General features: G+C 43.5%; 1 protein-coding gene across 1 annotated transcript in view; it reads right to left on the bottom strand.

Moving 5' to 3' along the window:
- LOC146421807 (uncharacterized) overlaps nucleotides 1–16,629 on the bottom strand; it is a gene marked incomplete at its 5' end in the record, with an annotated part of 33,352 nt that extends 16,723 nt beyond the window's left edge. The window contains 8 exons of the mRNA XM_085047046.1: nucleotides 1,011–1,145; nucleotides 3,732–3,925; nucleotides 7,771–7,908; nucleotides 9,943–10,026; nucleotides 13,227–13,374; nucleotides 13,918–13,928; nucleotides 15,311–15,412; nucleotides 16,534–16,629. Of these exons, the coding sequence (XP_084903172.1) occupies nucleotides 1,011–1,145; nucleotides 3,732–3,925; nucleotides 7,771–7,908; nucleotides 9,943–10,026; nucleotides 13,227–13,374; nucleotides 13,918–13,928; nucleotides 15,311–15,412; nucleotides 16,534–16,629 (908 nt within the window). The remainder of the gene's footprint in view (nucleotides 1–1,010; nucleotides 1,146–3,731; nucleotides 3,926–7,770; nucleotides 7,909–9,942; nucleotides 10,027–13,226; nucleotides 13,375–13,917; nucleotides 13,929–15,310; nucleotides 15,413–16,533) is intronic.
- Between the last annotated feature and the right edge of the window lie 444 nt (nucleotides 16,630–17,073).

Raw genomic sequence — 17,073 nt, forward strand, 5'->3', positions numbered from 1 at the left:
AAATCTACCCAAAATCACCCAAAAAAACCCAAATTCCCAAAATCACCCAAATCCACCCAAAAAACACCAAATTCTCCCAAAATCCACCCAAAATCTACCCAAAATCACCCAAATCCACCCAAAATCACCCCAAATCCACCCGAAGTCTACCCAAAATCACCCAAATCCACCCAAATTCCCCAAAAAATCCCCAAATCCACCCAAAATCTACACAAAATCACCCAAATTCCCCCAAAATCTACCCAAATTCCCCCAAAAAACACCAAAATCACCTCAAATCCACCCAAATTCCCCCAAAATCTACCCAAATTCCCCCAAAAAACACTCTAAAATCCCCCAAAATCCCCCAAAATCTGCCCAAATTCCCAAAAAATCCCCAAATTCCACCAAATCTCCCCAAAATCTGCCGAATTCCCCAAAAACACCCTTAAAATCTACCCAAATCCCCCAAATTTCAAAATCTACCCAAATCCCCAAAACTCCCCCCCACAAATCAAAATCACCCCAAATCTCATACCTCCCCAACCACCTCAAAACCTCTCCAAACTCCCAAAGCACCCCAAAATCCACCAGTCTCAAAATCCCCAAATTTCAAAATTTCCCCCTAAATCTCCCCCAAAACTCTTCAACCCCCAAAATCCCCAAACCCCCAAATTCCTTCCACAAATCCCAAAATCCCCCAAATCTCCCACCCCCCAAATTCACCCAAAACCTCTCCAAAATCCCCTTAAACCCCCAAAATCCACCAATTTCCCCCAAATTTCCCCAAAATCCCCCAAATCCCCAAAATCCCCCAAATCTCCCCCAAAAACTCTCCAAATCCCCCAATTCCCCCCCCAAACCCCCCAAATCCCCCAAATTTCCCCACAAATCCTCCAAAATCCACCATTTCCCCAAATTCCCCCAAACCCCAAATCTCCCCAAATCTCCCCAAAAACTCTTCAAATCCCCCCAAAATCCCCCAAAACCTCCCAAATCCTCCCAAAATTCCCAAAATCCCCCAAGCTCACCTGTAGGTTCTCCTCCCCCTCCCTCTGCTCTTCCTGCGGCGGGCAGGGTGGGGGAGGGGCAGGAACTCCCCCAGCGTTGGGGGGGGAGGGGCGGCCAGGCTGGGCTCCCCTCCCCCCTCCGGGACCCCCGAGAACCTGCGGGGGGAGGGGAGACCCCAAAGTCACCCCAAAATCACCCCAAATACACCTCAAAATCCTAAAAAATCACCCCAAATTCACCCGAAAATCCTAAAAATTCACCCCAAAAATCACCCCAAAGTCACCCCAAAATCCTAAAAATCACCCCAAAATCCTAAAAGATTACCCCAAAGTCACCCCAAAATCCTGAAAATTCACCCCAAAAATCACCTGGGAACCCCAAATTCACCCCAAAATCCTGAAAATCACCCCAAAATCCTAAAAAATCACCCCAAATTGACCCCAAAATCCTAAAAAATCACCCCAAAAATCACCCCAAAGTCACCCCAAAATCCTCAAAATCGCCCCAAAATCACCCCAAAATCCTAAAAAATCACCCCAAAGTCACCCCAAAATCCTAAAAATCACCCCAAATCCTAAAAAATCACCCCAAAATCCTAAAAAATCACCCCAAAAAATCACCTGGGAACCCCAAATTCACCCCAAAATCCTCAAAATCGCCCCAAATTCATCTCAAAATCCTAAAAAATCACCCCAAAGTCACCCCAAAATCCTGAAAATTCACCCCAAATCCTAAAAATTGACCCAAAATCCTAAAAAATCACCCAAAAGCCTAAAAATTCACCCCAAAAAATCACCTGGGAACCCCAAATTCACTCCAAAATCCTCAAAATTCACCCCAAAATCCTAAAAAATCACCCCAAAAATCACCCCAAAGTCACCCCAAAATCCTAAAAATGACCCAAAATCCTAAAAATTGACCCAAAATCCTAAAATATCACCCCAAAATCATAAAAATCACCCCAAAATCCTAAAAAAATCACCCCAAACTGACATCCCCTCGGGTTTCTGGGCATCCCACTGCCCCAAAATCCTCCCCAAACCTCCACAAAATCGCGGATTTTTTCCCAGATTTCCCCAGAAATCCCAGGATTTCTCTCCCAAATCCCCCCAAAATCCCCCAATTCCCCCGAAACCCACATCCCCTCGGGTTTCTGGGAGTCCCACTCCCTCCTCCAGGCCCCCAAACCTCCCCAAATTCCCAGATTTTTTCCCAGATTTCCCCAGAAATCCCAGGATTTCTCTCCCAAATCCCCCCCAAACCTCCCCAAATTCGGGATTTTTTCCCAGATTTTCCCCAAATTCCCCGGATTTTCCCCCAAACCCACATCCCCTCAGGTTTCTGGGCGTCCCACTCCCCCAAATCCCCCCAAATCCCAGATTTTCCTCCCAAACCTCCCCAAAATCCCAAGATTTCTCCCCAAATCCTGGAATTTCTCCCCCAAATCCTGGAATTTCTCCCCAAACCTCCCCAAATCCCACGATTTTTCCCCAAAAATTCCAGGATTTCTCCCCAAATTCCCCCCAAACCTCCCTGAAATTCCCATAATTTCCCCCAAAATTCCCGGATTTCTCCCCAAACCCACATCCCCTCGGGTTTCTGGGCGTCCCACTCCCCCCAGATCCTCCCCAAACCTCCCTGAATTCCCAGATTTTCCCCAAATTCCCAGAATTTCTCCCAAAAAATCCCAGAATTTCTCCCCAAACCTCCCCGAAATCACAGATTTTCCTCCCAAACCTCCCCAAAATCCCAGATTTTCCCCAAAATCCCAGGATTTCTTCCCCGAAATCCCAGATTTTGCCCCCAAACCTCCCCAGAATCCCAGGATTTCTCCCCAAAATCCTGGAATTTCTCCCCAAAATCCCAGATTTTCTCTCCAAATCCGGGATTTTTTCCCCAAATTCCCAAATTTCCCCCAAAAATCCCAGATTTTCCCCCAAACCCACATCCCCTCGGGTTTCTGGGCGTCCCACTGTCCCCAAATCCACCCAAACCTCCCCAAAATCCCAGATTTTCTCCTGAAAATTCTGGAATTTCTCCCCAAACCTCCCTGAAATTCCCAGATTTTCCCAAAATTCCCGGATTTCTCCCCAAACCCACATCCCCTCGGGTTTCTGGGCGTCCCACTCCCTCCTCCAGGCCCCCAAACCTCCCCAAATTCCCAGAATTTCCCCCCAAACCTCCCCAAAATCCAGGATTTTCCCCAAAATTCCCCCCCAAATCCCCAGATTTTCCCAAAATTCCTGGATTTCTCCCCAAACCCACATCCCCTCGGGTTTCTGGGCGTCCCACTCCCTCCTCCAGGTCCCCAAACCTCCCCAAAATCCCAGATTTTCCCCAAAATCCCAGATTTTTCTCCCCAAACCTCCCCAAAATCCCAGATTTTTCCCCAAATTCCCAGAATTTCTGCCCCAAATCCCCCCCAAACCTCCCCAAAATCCCAGATTTTTCCCCAAATTGTTTCTGAAATCCCTCCCCAAATTCCCAGATTTTCCCCCCAAACCTCCCCGAAATCCCAGATTTTCCCCAAATTCCCGGATTTCTCCCCAAACCCACATCCCCTCGGGTTTCTGGGCGTCCCACTCCCTCCTCCAGGCCCCCAAACCTCCCCAAAATCCCAGATTTTCCCCAAATTCCCAGGATTTGTCCCCAAAAATCCCAGAATTTCTCCCCAAACCTCCCCAAATTCGGGATTTTTTCCCAGATTTTCCCAAAATCCCCGGATTTCCCCCCAAACCCACATCCCCTCTGGTTTCTGGGCGTCCCACTCCCTCCTCCAGGCGCCGGCAGGATCTCTGTGTCTCTCGAGTCTCTCGCGGTCGATTTTCTCCCTTTCGCGTTTCCAGCGCTGGTATTCGGCTCGTTCCCGGCCGGTCATCCAGAGCGTGGGGTCCAGAGGGGGCTGGGAGCCTGGCCGGGGCATCCCCCGGCGGGGCTGCGGGAAAAATGGGGAGAATTCATGGGAAAATGGGGAAAATCCGCGAAAAAATGGGAAAAATCGCGAAAAAATGGGAAAAATCGCGAAAAAAATGGGAAAAATCGCGAAAAAATGGGAAAATCGCGAAAAAAAGGGTGGGAAAATGGGTTAAAATGGAGAAAAATCCCATAAAAAACCAACAGGATCTTGGAGAAAAATCTATGAGTCACACCTAGGATATCCCAAAAAAACCCGAAGTCAACCAGGATAAAAAAAATTCCCTAAAAAAAAGGGAAAATCCCAAAAAAATGGGAAAATGGCGAAAAAAACGGGAAAATCCTAAAGAAAACGGTGGGAAAATGGGGTCCAGGGGGGGCTGGGAGCCTGGCCGGGTCATCCCCCAGCGGGGCTGCAGGAAAAATGGGGAAAATTCATGGAAAAATGGGAAAAATCCGCGAAAAAATGGGGAAAATCGCGAAAAAAATGGGAAAATCGCAAAAAAAAAGGGTGGGAAAATGGGTTAAAATGGGGAAAATCCCAAAAAAACTACTTGGGATTCTGGAAAAACATCCGTGAGACACATCTAGGATATCCTAAAAAAAACCAAAGACATGCAGGACCAGGAAAAGTCCCAAAAAAATGGGAAAATCCTGAAAAAAAATGGGAAAATCGCGAAAAAAACGGGTGGGAAAATGGGTTAAAATGGGTTAAAATGGGGAAAAATCCCATAAAAACCACACAGGATCCCAAAAAAACCCTCAAAGCTCTAGCTGGGATATCCCAAAAAAACCCCAAAGCCTTGAAATTCCCAAAAAAAGGCAAAATCCCCCAAAAAGTGGGGAAATCGCGAAAAAAATGGGAAAATCGCAAAAAAAATGGGAAAATCCTAAAGAAAACAGTGGGAAATGGGGTCCAGAGGGGGCTGGGAGCCTGGCCGGGTCATCCCCCGGCGGGGCTGCAGGAAAAATGGGGAAAATTCATGGAAAAATGGGAAAAATCCGCGAAAAAATGGGGAAAATCGCGAAAAAAATGGGAAAAATCGCGAAAAAAACGGTGGGAAAATGGGTTAAAATGGGGAAAAATCCCATAAAAACTACTTGGCATTCTGGAAAAACATCCGTGAGACACATCTAGGATATCCCAAAAAAACCCAAAGACATGCAGGACCAGGAAAAGTCCCAAAAAAATGGGAAAATCCTGAAAAAAAATGGGGAAATCGCCAAAAAAAAGGGTGGGAAAATGGGTTAAAATGGCTTAAAATGGGGAAAAAAATCCCATAAAAACCACTTGGGATCCCAGAAAAAAATCCATGAGTCACACCTAGGATATCCCAAAAAACCCAAAAGCCTTGAAATTGCCGGAAAAATGGGAAAATACCGAAAAAAAAAGAGAAAATCCTAAAAAAAAGGGTGGGAAAATGGGTTAAAACAGCATTTTTTGGGGATTTTTTTGGAGATTTTTTGGGGGATTTTTTGAGGGATTTTGGGGATTATTTTGGGATTTTTCAGGTATTTTTTCGGGATTTTTCTGGTGATTTTTTGGGGATTTTTCAAGTATTTTTCTGGCGATTTTTCCGGGAATTTTTTGGGGGATTTTTTCAGCGATTTTTCCACGAATTTTCAGGGAATTTTTCCGGTGATTCTTCCGGGAATTTTTTGGGGATTTTTCCGGGAATTTTTCGGGGGATTTTTCCAGGAATTTTTCTGGGAATTTTCTTGGTTTTTTTTGGGATTTTTTGGGGATTTTGGGGACTTTTTGGGGAATTTTTTCAGGTATTTTTCCAGTGATTTTTCTGGCGATTTATCTGGGAATTTTTCCGGGAATTTTTGGGGATTTTTTCTGATATTTTTCCAGGGATCTTTTGGGGATTTTTCCGGGAATTTTTTGGGGGATTTTGGGGATTTTTCTGGTGATTTTTCTGGGTATTTTTCAGGGTATTTTTCCGGGAATTTTTTGGGGGATTTTTTGGCTATTTTTTGGGGATTTTTCCGGGTATTTTTCCAGGAATTTTGGGGTTTTTTTGGGGCATTTTTGGGGGATTTTTCCGGATATTTTTCCAGGATTTTTCCAGGAATTTTGGGGATTTTTTGGCTATTTTTGGGGGATTTTTCCAGCGATTTTCCCGGGAATTTTCCAGGAATTTTGGGGTTTTTTTGGGGCATTTTTTGGGGATTTTTTCAGCCATTTTTCCGGATATTTTTCCAGGAATTTTTTTGGGATTTTTCCGGGTATTTTTCTGGGTATTTTTCCGGGAATTTTTTTTGGGATTTTTCCAGCGATTTTCCCGGGATTTTTCCAGGAATTTTGGGGTTTTTTTGGGGCATTTTTTGGGGATTTTTCCAGCCATTTTTCAGGGTATTTTTCCGGGAATTTTTTTGGGGAATTTTTGGCTATTTTTTGGGGATTTTTCTGGGTATTTTTCCAGGAATTTTGAGGATTTTTTGGGGCATTTTTTGGGGATTTTTCCCGGGATTTTTCCAGGAATTTTGGGGTTTTTTTGGGGCATTTTTTGGGGATTTTTCCAGAGATTTTTCCGGATATTTTTCCAGGAATTTTTTTGGGGGATTTTGGGGAATTTTTGGGGGGATTTTTTCTGATATTTTTCCAGGGATTTTTGGGGGGATTTTTCCAGGAATTTTTTCAGGTATTCTTTGGGATTTTTTTGGGATTTGTCAAGTATTTTTCCGGCGATTTTTCCAGGAATTTTCCGGCAATTTTCCGACAATTTTCCGGCAATTTTCCCGGGATTTTTCCAGGAATTTTGGGGTTTTTTTGGGGCATTTTTTGGGGATTTTTCCGGGGATTTTTCCGGATATTTTTCCAGGAATTTTTTTGGGGATTTTGGGGATTTTTTGGCTATTTTTTGGGGATTTTTCCGGGTATTTTTCCAGGTATTTTTCCAGGAATTTTGGGGAATTTTTGGCTATTTTTTGGGGATTTTTCCAGCGATTTTTCCAGATATTTTTCCAGGATTTTTCCAGGAATTTTGGGGAATTTTTGGCTATTTTTTGGGGATTTTTCCAGCGATTTTTCTGGATATTTTTCCGGGATTTTTCCAGGAATTTTGGGGACTTTTATGGGGATTTTTTCAGGTATTTCTCCAGTGATTTTTCTGGGAATTTTTTCAGGTATTTTTCCAGGAATTTTTTTGGGGATTTTGGGGATTTTTTTGGGGGGGATTTCTCCGGTGATTTTTTCAGGTATTTTTCTGGGAATTTTTCCAGTGATTTTTCCAGGAAATTGGGGATTTTTTGGGGGATTTTTTCTGATATTTTTCCAGGGATTTTTTGGGGTATTTTGGGGGGATTTTTTGGGGTATTTTTTCAGGTATTTTCCGGGGATTTTGGGGGATTTTTCAAGTATTTTTCCAGCGATTTTTCCGGCAATTTTTCCAGGAATTTTTCTGGGAATTTTTTTGGTGATTTTTTTTGGGATTTGGGGATTTTTTGGGGATTTTTTCTGATATTTTTCCAGGGATTTTTTGGGGTATTTTTGGGGGGTTTTTTCAGGTATTTTTTGGGGATTTTTTGGGGGATTTTTTCTGATATTTTTCCAGGGATTTTTTTGGGGGATTTTTTTGGGATTTTTTCAGGTATTTTTGGCGGAGTTTTTGGGGGATTTTTTTCAGGTATTTTTGGGGGCTTTTTTGGGGATTTTTTTTGGATTTTTGAGGTTCTTTTGGGATTTTTGGGGTTTTTTTGGGGGGATTTTTCCAGCGATTTTTTGGGGGATTTTTTTCAGGTATTTTTGGGGGATTTTTTTTTTTCAATTTTGGGGATTTTTTGGCTATTTTTTGGGCGATTTTCCGACAATTTTTCCGGAATTTTTTTGGGGATTTTGGGGAATTTTTGGGGATTCCTCACCCCCCTGGGGAAGTCGGGACCCCCCCAGTTCCTGCCGTGCCTCCGGGGGTTCCCCCCTGGCGACCCCCCAGGCTCAGGACCGCAGCGCCGAGGGTCGTCCAGGAAATTCCTCACCGGATTCTTCTCCGGAACTCCGTCCTGGGAGAGACACTGGGCTGACTGGGAGGAACTGGGTTATACTGGGATGGAATTGGGAGGGACTGGGAATGGTCTGGGAGGGACTGGGAGGGGAAATCAGGGTGGTTTTGGGGTGAAAAATGGGGATTTTGGGGATGAAAATGGGGATTTTGGGGAGGGAAAGGGAGCTGGTTTGTACTGGGAGGGACTGGGAGGGACTGGGAGAGGTTACTGGGAGCACTGGGAGGGACTGGGAGGGAACTGGGAGGGACTGGGAGGAAAAATCTCGGTGGTTTTAGGGTGAAAAATGGGGATTTTGGGGATGAAAATGGGGATTTTAGGGGTGAAAATGGGGATTTTGGGGAGGAAAAGGGAACTGGTTTATACTGGGTGGGACTGGGAGAGGTTACTGGGAGCACTGGGAGAGGATTGGGAGAGACTGGGAGGGACTGGGAGGAAAAATCTCGGTGGTTTTGGGGTGAAAAATGGGGATTTTGGGGGTGAAAATGGGGATTTTGGGGAGAAAAAGGGAACTGGTTTATACTGGGACTGACTGGGAGGGACTGGGAGGGACTGGGAGGAAAAATCTCAGTGGTTTTGGGGTGAAAAATGGGGATTTTAGGGTGAAAATGGGGATTTGGGGGGAGAAAAAGGGGATTTTGGGGAGGGAAAGGGAACTGGTTTATACTGGGAGAGACTGGGAGAGGTTACTGGGGGCACTGGGAGAGACTGGGAGAGGATTGGGAGGGACTGGGAGGGACTGGGAGGAACTGGGAGGAAAAATCGCGGTGGTTTTGGGGTGAAAAATGGGGATTTTGGGGAGAAAAAGGGAACTGGTTTATACTGGGATGGACTGGGAGAGGTTACTGGGGGCACTGGGAGGGACTGGGAGAGGATTGGGAGGGACTGGGAGAGACTGTGAGGAATTGGGAGGGGAAATCGTGGTGGTTTTAGGGTGAAAATAGGGATTTTGGGGATGAAAATGGGGATTTTGGGGAGGGAAAGGGAACTGGTTTGTACTGGGATGGACTGGGAGAGACTGGGAGGGAACTGGGAGGGACTGGAAGAGGTTACTGGGAGCACTGGAGGGACTGGGAATGGACTGGGAGGAAAACTCGTGGTGGTTTTAGGGTGAAAAATGGGGATTTTGGGGAGAAAAAGGGAACTGGTTTATACTGGGAGGGACTGGGAGGGGATTGGGATGGACTGGGAGGAACTGGGAGGGACTGGGAGGGGACTGGGAGTTACTGGGATGGACTGGGAGTTACTGGGATGGACTGGGAGGGATTGGGATGAACTGGGAGTCACTGGGATGGAACTGGGAGGTCACTGGTTTGTACTGGTTGTTACTGGGAGGCACTGCGGGGTCGCTGGGGGCATTGCTGGGGTGTTAGTGGTTTATACTGGTCCATACTGGTCTATACTGGTTTGGTTTATACTGGTCTATAGACATTTACACTGATCTATACTGGGTTATACTGGTCCATACTGGTTTATAGTGGTCTATACTGGTCTATACTGGTTCCTACTGGTCTATACTGGTCCCTAGTGGTTTGGTTTATACTGGTCTGTAGAGATTTACACTGATCTATACTGGTCTATACTGGTCTATACTGATCTATACTGGTTCATATCAGTCTATACTGGTCCCTACTGGTCCATACTGGTCTATACTGGTTTGGTTTATACTGGTCTATAGAGATTTACACTGATCTATACTAGTTTATACTGGTTTATACTGGTCTATACTGGTCCCTACTGGTCTGTACTGGTCCCTACTGGTCTGTACTGGTTTATACTGGTCCATACTGGTCTGTACTGGTTTATACTGGTTTATATTGGTCTATACTGGTTTATACTGGTCCATACTGGTTTCGTTTATACTGGTCTATAGACATTTACACTGATCTATAGTGGTTTATACTGATCCATACTGGTTTATACTGGTCCATACTGGTCTATACTGGTCTATACTGGTCCCTACTGGTCTATAATGGTCCCTACTGGTCCATACTGGTCTGTACTGGTCCATACTGGTTTATACTGGTGTCTCACCCTGCGGCTCCTCTCGTACTCGGCGATTCTCTCCATCTCCTCGTTCATCTGCTCAATGTTCTGCAGCCGACGCTGCTCCCACTCCTGGGGCCAAAAATGGCCCAAAATTAACCCAAAAACAGCCAAAAATTAACCCAAAATTAACCCAAAATCAGACCAAAATTAGCCCCAAAAAATGCCCAAAATTAGCCAAAAATTAACCCAAAATTAGCCAAAAATCAGCACAAAATTAGCCCCAAAAATGCCCAAAATGAGCCCAAAAATATCCTCAAAAAACACCCAAAATTAGCACAAAATTAGCCCAAAAATAGCCAAAAATCAGCCCAAAATAAACCAAAAATTAGGCCAAAATTATCCAAAAATCAGCACAAAATTAGCCCCAAAAAATGCCCAAAATTAGCCCAAAATTAACCAAAAATTAACCCAAAATCAGCACAAAATTAGCACAAAATGAGCCCCAGAAAATGCCCAAAATGAGCCCAAAAATATCCTCAAAAAACACCCAAAATTAGCACAAAATTAGCCCAAAATTAACCAAAAACCAGCACAAAATTATCCCCAAAAAACACCCAAAATTATCCCAAAAATTATCCCCAAAATCAGCCCAAAATTAACCCAAAAATAGCCAAAAATCAGCACAAAATTATCCAAAAATCAGCACAAAATTATCCAAAAATCAACACAAAATTAGCCCCAAAAAATGCCCAAAATTAACCAAAAATCAGACCAAAATCAGCCTAAAATTAACCAAAAATTAGGCCAAAATTAGCCCAAAATTATCCCCAAATCATCCCCAAAAATCAGCCCAAAATGAGCCCCAAAAAATCCTCAAAATTAACCCAAAATTAGCCCCCAAAAAACCACAAAATCAGCCTAAAATTATCCCAAAATTAAGCAAAAATCAGCCCAAAATTATCCAAAAATTATCCCCAAAAACCACCCAAAATGAGCCCAAAATTATCCCCAAAAATTATCCCAAAATCAGCCCAAAATTAGCCCCAAAAATGCCCAAAATGAGCCCAAAAATATCCTCAAAAAACACCCAAAATTAGCACAAAATTAGCCCAAAAATAGCCAAAAATTAACCCAAAATAAACCAAAAATTAGGCCAAAATTAGCACAAAATTAGCCCAAAATTATCCCAAAAAAATGCCCAAAATTAACCAAAATCAGCCCAAAATTACCCAAAAATTATTTGAAAATTATCCCCAAATCAGCCCAAAATCAGCCTAAAATTATCCCCAAAATCAGCCTAAGATCAGCACAAAATTAGCCCCAAAAAATGCCCAAAATTAGCCAAAAATTAGGCCAAAATTATCCCCAAAAAATGTCCCAAATCAGCCCAAAATTAACCAAAATCAGCCCAAAATTAGCCCCAAAAAATGCCAAAAATGAGCCCAAAAATATCCCCAAAAACACCCAAAATCAGCATAAAGTTATCCAAAAATCAGCCCAAAATCAGCCCAAAATCAGCCCAAAATTAGCCAAAAATTATCCCTAAAATCAGCCTAAAATCAGCACAAAATTATCCAAAGATTATCCCCAAATCACCACAAAATTAGCTCAAAATTAACCCAAAATTAGCTCAAAATTAACCCAAAATCAACCCAAAATTCACCAAAAATCAGCCCAAAATTATCTAAAAATTAGCCCAAAATTACCCAAAAATCAGCCCAAAATTATCCAAAAATTATCCCCAAATCAGCCCAAAATCATCCAAAACCAACCAATCCACCCCAAAATTCCACCCAAATTACCCCAAAATCTCCAAAATTCCACCCCAAATGATCCCAAAATCACCCCAAAATCATCCAAAATCAATCAATCCACCCCAAAATCACCCAAATTTTCCCAAAATCACCCAAAATTTCACCAAAATCATCCAAAAATCAATCCACCCCAAAATTCCACCCAAATTACCCCAAATTCTCCAAAATTCCACCCCAAAATTCCCCAAAAGATCCCAAAATTTCCCAAATTCCACCCAAATTACCCAAAAATTTCCCAAATTCCACCCAAATTACCCAAAAATTTCCCAAATTCCACCCCAAATGATCCCAAAATATCCCAAAATCAGCCAAAAATCAATCCACCCCAAAATTCCACCCAAATTACCCCAAAATTTCCCAAATTATCCCAAATTTTCCCAAAATCACCCAAAAATCAATCAATCCACCCCAAAATTCCACCCGAATTGCCCCAAAGTTTCCCAAATTCCACCCCAAATGATCCCAAATTATCCCAACATTTCCCAAATTATCCCAAATTTTCCCAAAATTGCCCAAAATTTCACCAAAATCATCCAAATATCAGTCAATCCACCCCAAACAATCCCAAATTACCTCAAATTATCCCCAAATTCCCCCAAAATTCCCCCGAAATTCCCCCAAAATTCCCCCAAAATTCCCCAAATTCCCCCAAAATCCCCCAAATTCCCCCAAAATTTCCCAAATTCCACCCCAAATGATCCCAAAATTTCCCAAATTAAACCCCCATCCCAAAATTCCCCAAATTATCCCAAAATTTCCTAAATGATCCCAAAATCACCCAAAATTTCACCCAAATCAGCCAAAAATCAATCAATCCACCCCAAAATTCCACCCAAATTACCCCAAAATTTCCCAAATTATCCCAAAATTTCCCAAAATCACCCCAAAATCACCCAAAAGCTAATCAACCAACCCCAAAATTCCACCCAAATTACCCCAAAATTTCCCAAATTCCACCCCAAACAATCCCAAAATTCCCCAAAATTCCACCCCAAATTATCCCAAAATCCCCCAAAATTCCCCAAATTCCCCCAAATTTCCCAAAATCCCCCAAATTCCCCCAAAATCCCCCAAAATTCCCCAAAATTCCCCAAAATTCCCCCAAATTCCCAAAATTCCCCCAAAATTCCCCAAAATTCCCCCAAATTCCCCAAAATTCCCCCAAATTCCCCCAAATTCCCCCAAAATTCCCCCAAAATTTCCCAAAATTCCCCCCAAAATTCCCCCCAAAATTCCCCAAAATTCCCCCAAATTCCCCAAAATTCCCAAAAATTCCCAAATTTCCCAAATTTCGGGAATCTGGGAATCCCAAAATCCCCAAAAATCCCCCAAAAATGGGGGGGGGAGGGGCTGGAATTTACCCAAACCTCCCAAAATTCCAACTCCTCCCCCCAAAATCCCCCAAATTTCCCCAAAATCCCCCAAAATTCCCAAAAAATTCCCAAATTTCCCAAATTTCGGGAATCTGGGAATCCCAAAATCCCCAAAAATTCCCCAAAAATCTCCCAAACCCACCTGGGATTTCCGGTCGCTCTCCCTTGCCGCCCCTCCCCCGCCGGGCTCTGCCCCCCCCCGGGCTCGCCCATCCCCCCCCCAGCTTTTGGGGTTTCCCCGAAATTTTGGGGGTTGGGGGGAGCTGCTTGTCCTTGGGGCTGCGCTTGTCCTGGGGAGAGAGAGAGATCACCAAAAATCCCAAATTTAGCACCAAATTTGGCACAAAATTCAGCTGAAAAATCCCAAAATTCAGCCCAAATTCATCCCCCAAAAATCCCAAATTTAGCCCAAAATTTGGCACAAAATTCAGCTGAAAAATCCCAAATTCAGCCCAAATTCACCCCCCAAAAATCCCAAATTTAGCATAAATTTGTCACAAAATTCAGCCCAAAAATCCCAAAATTCAGCCCAAATTCATCCCCCAAAAATCCCAAAATTCAGCACCAAATTTGGCACAAAATTCAGCCCAAAATTCAGCTGAAAAATCCCAAATTCAGCCCAAATTCATCCCCCAAAAATCCCAAATTTAGCACCAAATTTGGCACAAAATTCAGCTGAAAAATCCCAAAATTCAGCCCAAATTCATCCCCCAAAAATCCCCAAATTTAGCACCAAATTCGGCACAAAATTCAGCTGAAAAATCCCAAATTCAGTCCCCAAAAAACCCCAAACTCATCCCAAATTCATTCCCCAAAAATCCCAAATTTAGCACCAAATTTGGCACTAAAATTGTCCCAAATTCAGCCCAAAATTTGGCACAAATTCAGCTGAAAAATCCCAAAATTCAGCCCAAATTCATCCCCCAAAAATCCCAAATTCATCCCCCAAAAATCCCAAATTTAGCACCAAATTTGGCACAAAATTGTCCCAAATTCAGCCCAAAATTTGGCACAAATTCATCCCAAAAACCCCAAAATTTGTCCCAAATTCAGCCCAAATTCATCCCCCAAAAATCCCAAATTCATCCCCCAAAAATCCCAAATTTAGCACCAAATTTGGCATAAAATTCAGCTGAAAAATCCCAAATTCATCCCCCAAAAAATCCCAAATTTAGCCCAAAATTTGGCACAAAATTCAGCCCAAAGATCCCAAAATTCAGCCAAAATTCATCCCCCAAAAAACCCAAATTCAGCCCGAAATTTGTCACAAAATTCAGCTGAAAAATCCCAAATTCATGCCAAAATTGGTCCCAAAATACATCCCAAAAACCCCAAATCTCCCCCAAAAACCCCCCAAAAAACCCCAAATCTCCCCCCTGACCCCCAAATCTCTAAAAATCCCCCAAAAAATCCCAAATCTCCCCCAAAAAACCCAAAATCCCCCAAGTCTCCTCCCTGACCCCACAAAAAAAACCCTAAATCTCCCCCAAAAAACCCCAAATCTTCCCCCAAAAACCCAAATTCCTCCCCAAAAACCCCCAAATCTCCCCCAAAATCCGAAAACCCCTAAAAACCCCCAAAAAATCCCCAATCCCCAAAACCCCCAAAAACCCCCAAATCTCCCCCAAAACCCCCAAACACCCCAAATCTCCCTCAATACACCCCAAATCTTCTCAAAATCCCCCAATCTCCCCAAAAACCCCCAAATCTCCTCCAAAAAATCCCGAAAAACCCTAAAAACCCCCAAAACCCCAAATCTCCCCCAAAACCCCAAATCTCCCCAAAAAACCCCATCTCCCCAAAAACCCCAAAAACCCCAAATTTCCCCAAAAACCTCCAAAAAACCCCAAATTTCCCCCCAAATCCACCTAAAAACCCCAAATCTCCCCAAAACACCCAAATCTCCCAAAATCTCCCTCAATACACCCCAAATCTCCCCTAAAACCCCAAATCTCCTCCAAAAATCAACCCTAAAAACCCCAAAAAACATCTCCCAAATCTCCCCAAAACACCCCAAATCTCCCCAAAATCCCCAAACCACCCCAAATTTCCCCAAATCTCCCTCAATACACCCCAAATCTTCCTCAAAATCCCCAAATCTCCCCAAAAACCCCCAAATCTCCCCCAAAAACCCCCAAATCTCCCCAAAAACCCCAAATCTCCCCCCAAAAAAATCCCGAAAAACCCCTAAAAACCCCAAAATCCCCCAAAAATCCCAACTCTCACCCCAGAGCTGTCCCTGTCCCTGTCCCTGCGGGTGGCTCTGGCGCTGGCTGCAGTCACTGCTCCTCCCTCGCGCTCTGCTCGCCGCCGATCCTCCTCGATCTCCTGCGGGGAAAATCCCAAAATTCCAACCCAAAATTGACCCCAAATCAGCCTGAAATTATCCCGAAATTCCACCCCAAATCAGCCCAAAATCCAACCCAAAATCACCCCAAATCAGCCTGAAATTCCATACCAAAATCACCCCAAATCAGCCTGAAATTATCCCAAAATCACCCCAAATCAGCCTGAAATTCCAACCCAAAATTATCCCAAATTAGCCTGAAATTCCATACCAAAATCACCCTAAATCACCCTGAAATTCCATCCCAAAACTGACCCCAAATCAGCCTGAAATTATCCCAAAATTCCACCCCAAATCAGCCTGAAATTCCATCCCAAATCAGCCCAAATCAGCCTGAAATTCCATCCCAAAATTGACCCCAAATCAGCCCAAAATGATCCCGAAATTATCCCAAATCAGCCTGAAATTCCATCCCAAATCAGCCCAAAATCCATCCCAAAATGACCCCAAATCAGCCCAAAATTCCATCCCAAAATCACCCCAAATCAGCCCGAAATTCCACCCAAAATTATCCCAAAATTCCACCCAAAATTGACCCCAAATCAGCCTGAAATTCCATCCCAAATTCCATCCCAAATCAGCCTAAAATTCCATCCCAAAATTATCCCAAATCACCCCAAAATTGACCCCAAATTATCCCCAAAATTACACCCCAAAATTCCACCCCAAACAATCCCAAATGATCCCGAAATTCCACCCCAAATCAGCCCGAAATTTTTTTGGAATCTCAGGTTATTTTTTGGGTTATTTTTGGGGTGTTTTTGGGGTGTTTTTGGGGTGTTTTTGGGGTGTTTTTGGGGTGTTTTTGGGGTGTTTTTGGGGTGTTTTTGGGGTGTTTTTGGGGTGTTTTTGGGGCTATTTTGGGGCTATTTTGGGGGTTTTTTTGCGGATTTTTTGGCGGATTTTTTGGGGATTTTTTTTGGGACTCTCAGGTTATTTTTTGGGGTTATATTTGGGGTATTTTTGGGTTATTTTGGGGTCATTTTCGGGGCTATTTCGGGGGTTTTTTTGCGGATTTTTGGGTGATTTTTTGGGGATATTTTTTGGGCCTCTCAGGTTATTTTTTGGGGTTATTTTTGGGTTATTTTTGGGGTTCCTTTACCTGGTACCTGCGCACCAGCGCCTCGTTCTTCCTGCGCAGAGCTGCGATTCGTCTGTCCAGCTCAGCGTCCTTCTCCAGAGCTGCAGCCTGGCCAGGGGACAGAGGGGACACAGGGGACAGGGGGGACAGTCACAGGGGTCAGCAGGGTCACCAGGGGGCACAGGGCAGAGCCCACACCGAAATAACCAAACCCCAAAATCATCCAGAGCCAAAAAACCTACAGAAATCCCAAAAAACCTACAGAAATCCCAAAAAACCTACAGAAATCCCAAAAAACCTACAGAAATCCCAAAAAACCACAGAAATCCACAAAAAACCCAAAATCCCCAGAGCCAAAAAACCTACAGAAATCCCAAAAAATCTAAAGAAATCCCCAAAAAACCTACAGAAATCCCAAAAAACCACAGAAATCCCAAAAAATCCCAAAAAAACCCAAAAACCCCAGAGCCAAAAAACCTACAGAAATCCCAAAAAACCCCAAAATCATCCAGAGCCAAAAAACCTACAGAAATCCCAAAAAACCTACAGAAATCCCAAAAA

This window comes from Lichenostomus cassidix, unplaced genomic scaffold (assembly GCF_008360975.1).
Source record: "Lichenostomus cassidix isolate B80296 unplaced genomic scaffold, HeHo_3.0 HiC_scaffold_881, whole genome shotgun sequence".
NCBI lineage: Eukaryota > Metazoa > Chordata > Aves > Passeriformes > Meliphagidae > Lichenostomus > Lichenostomus cassidix.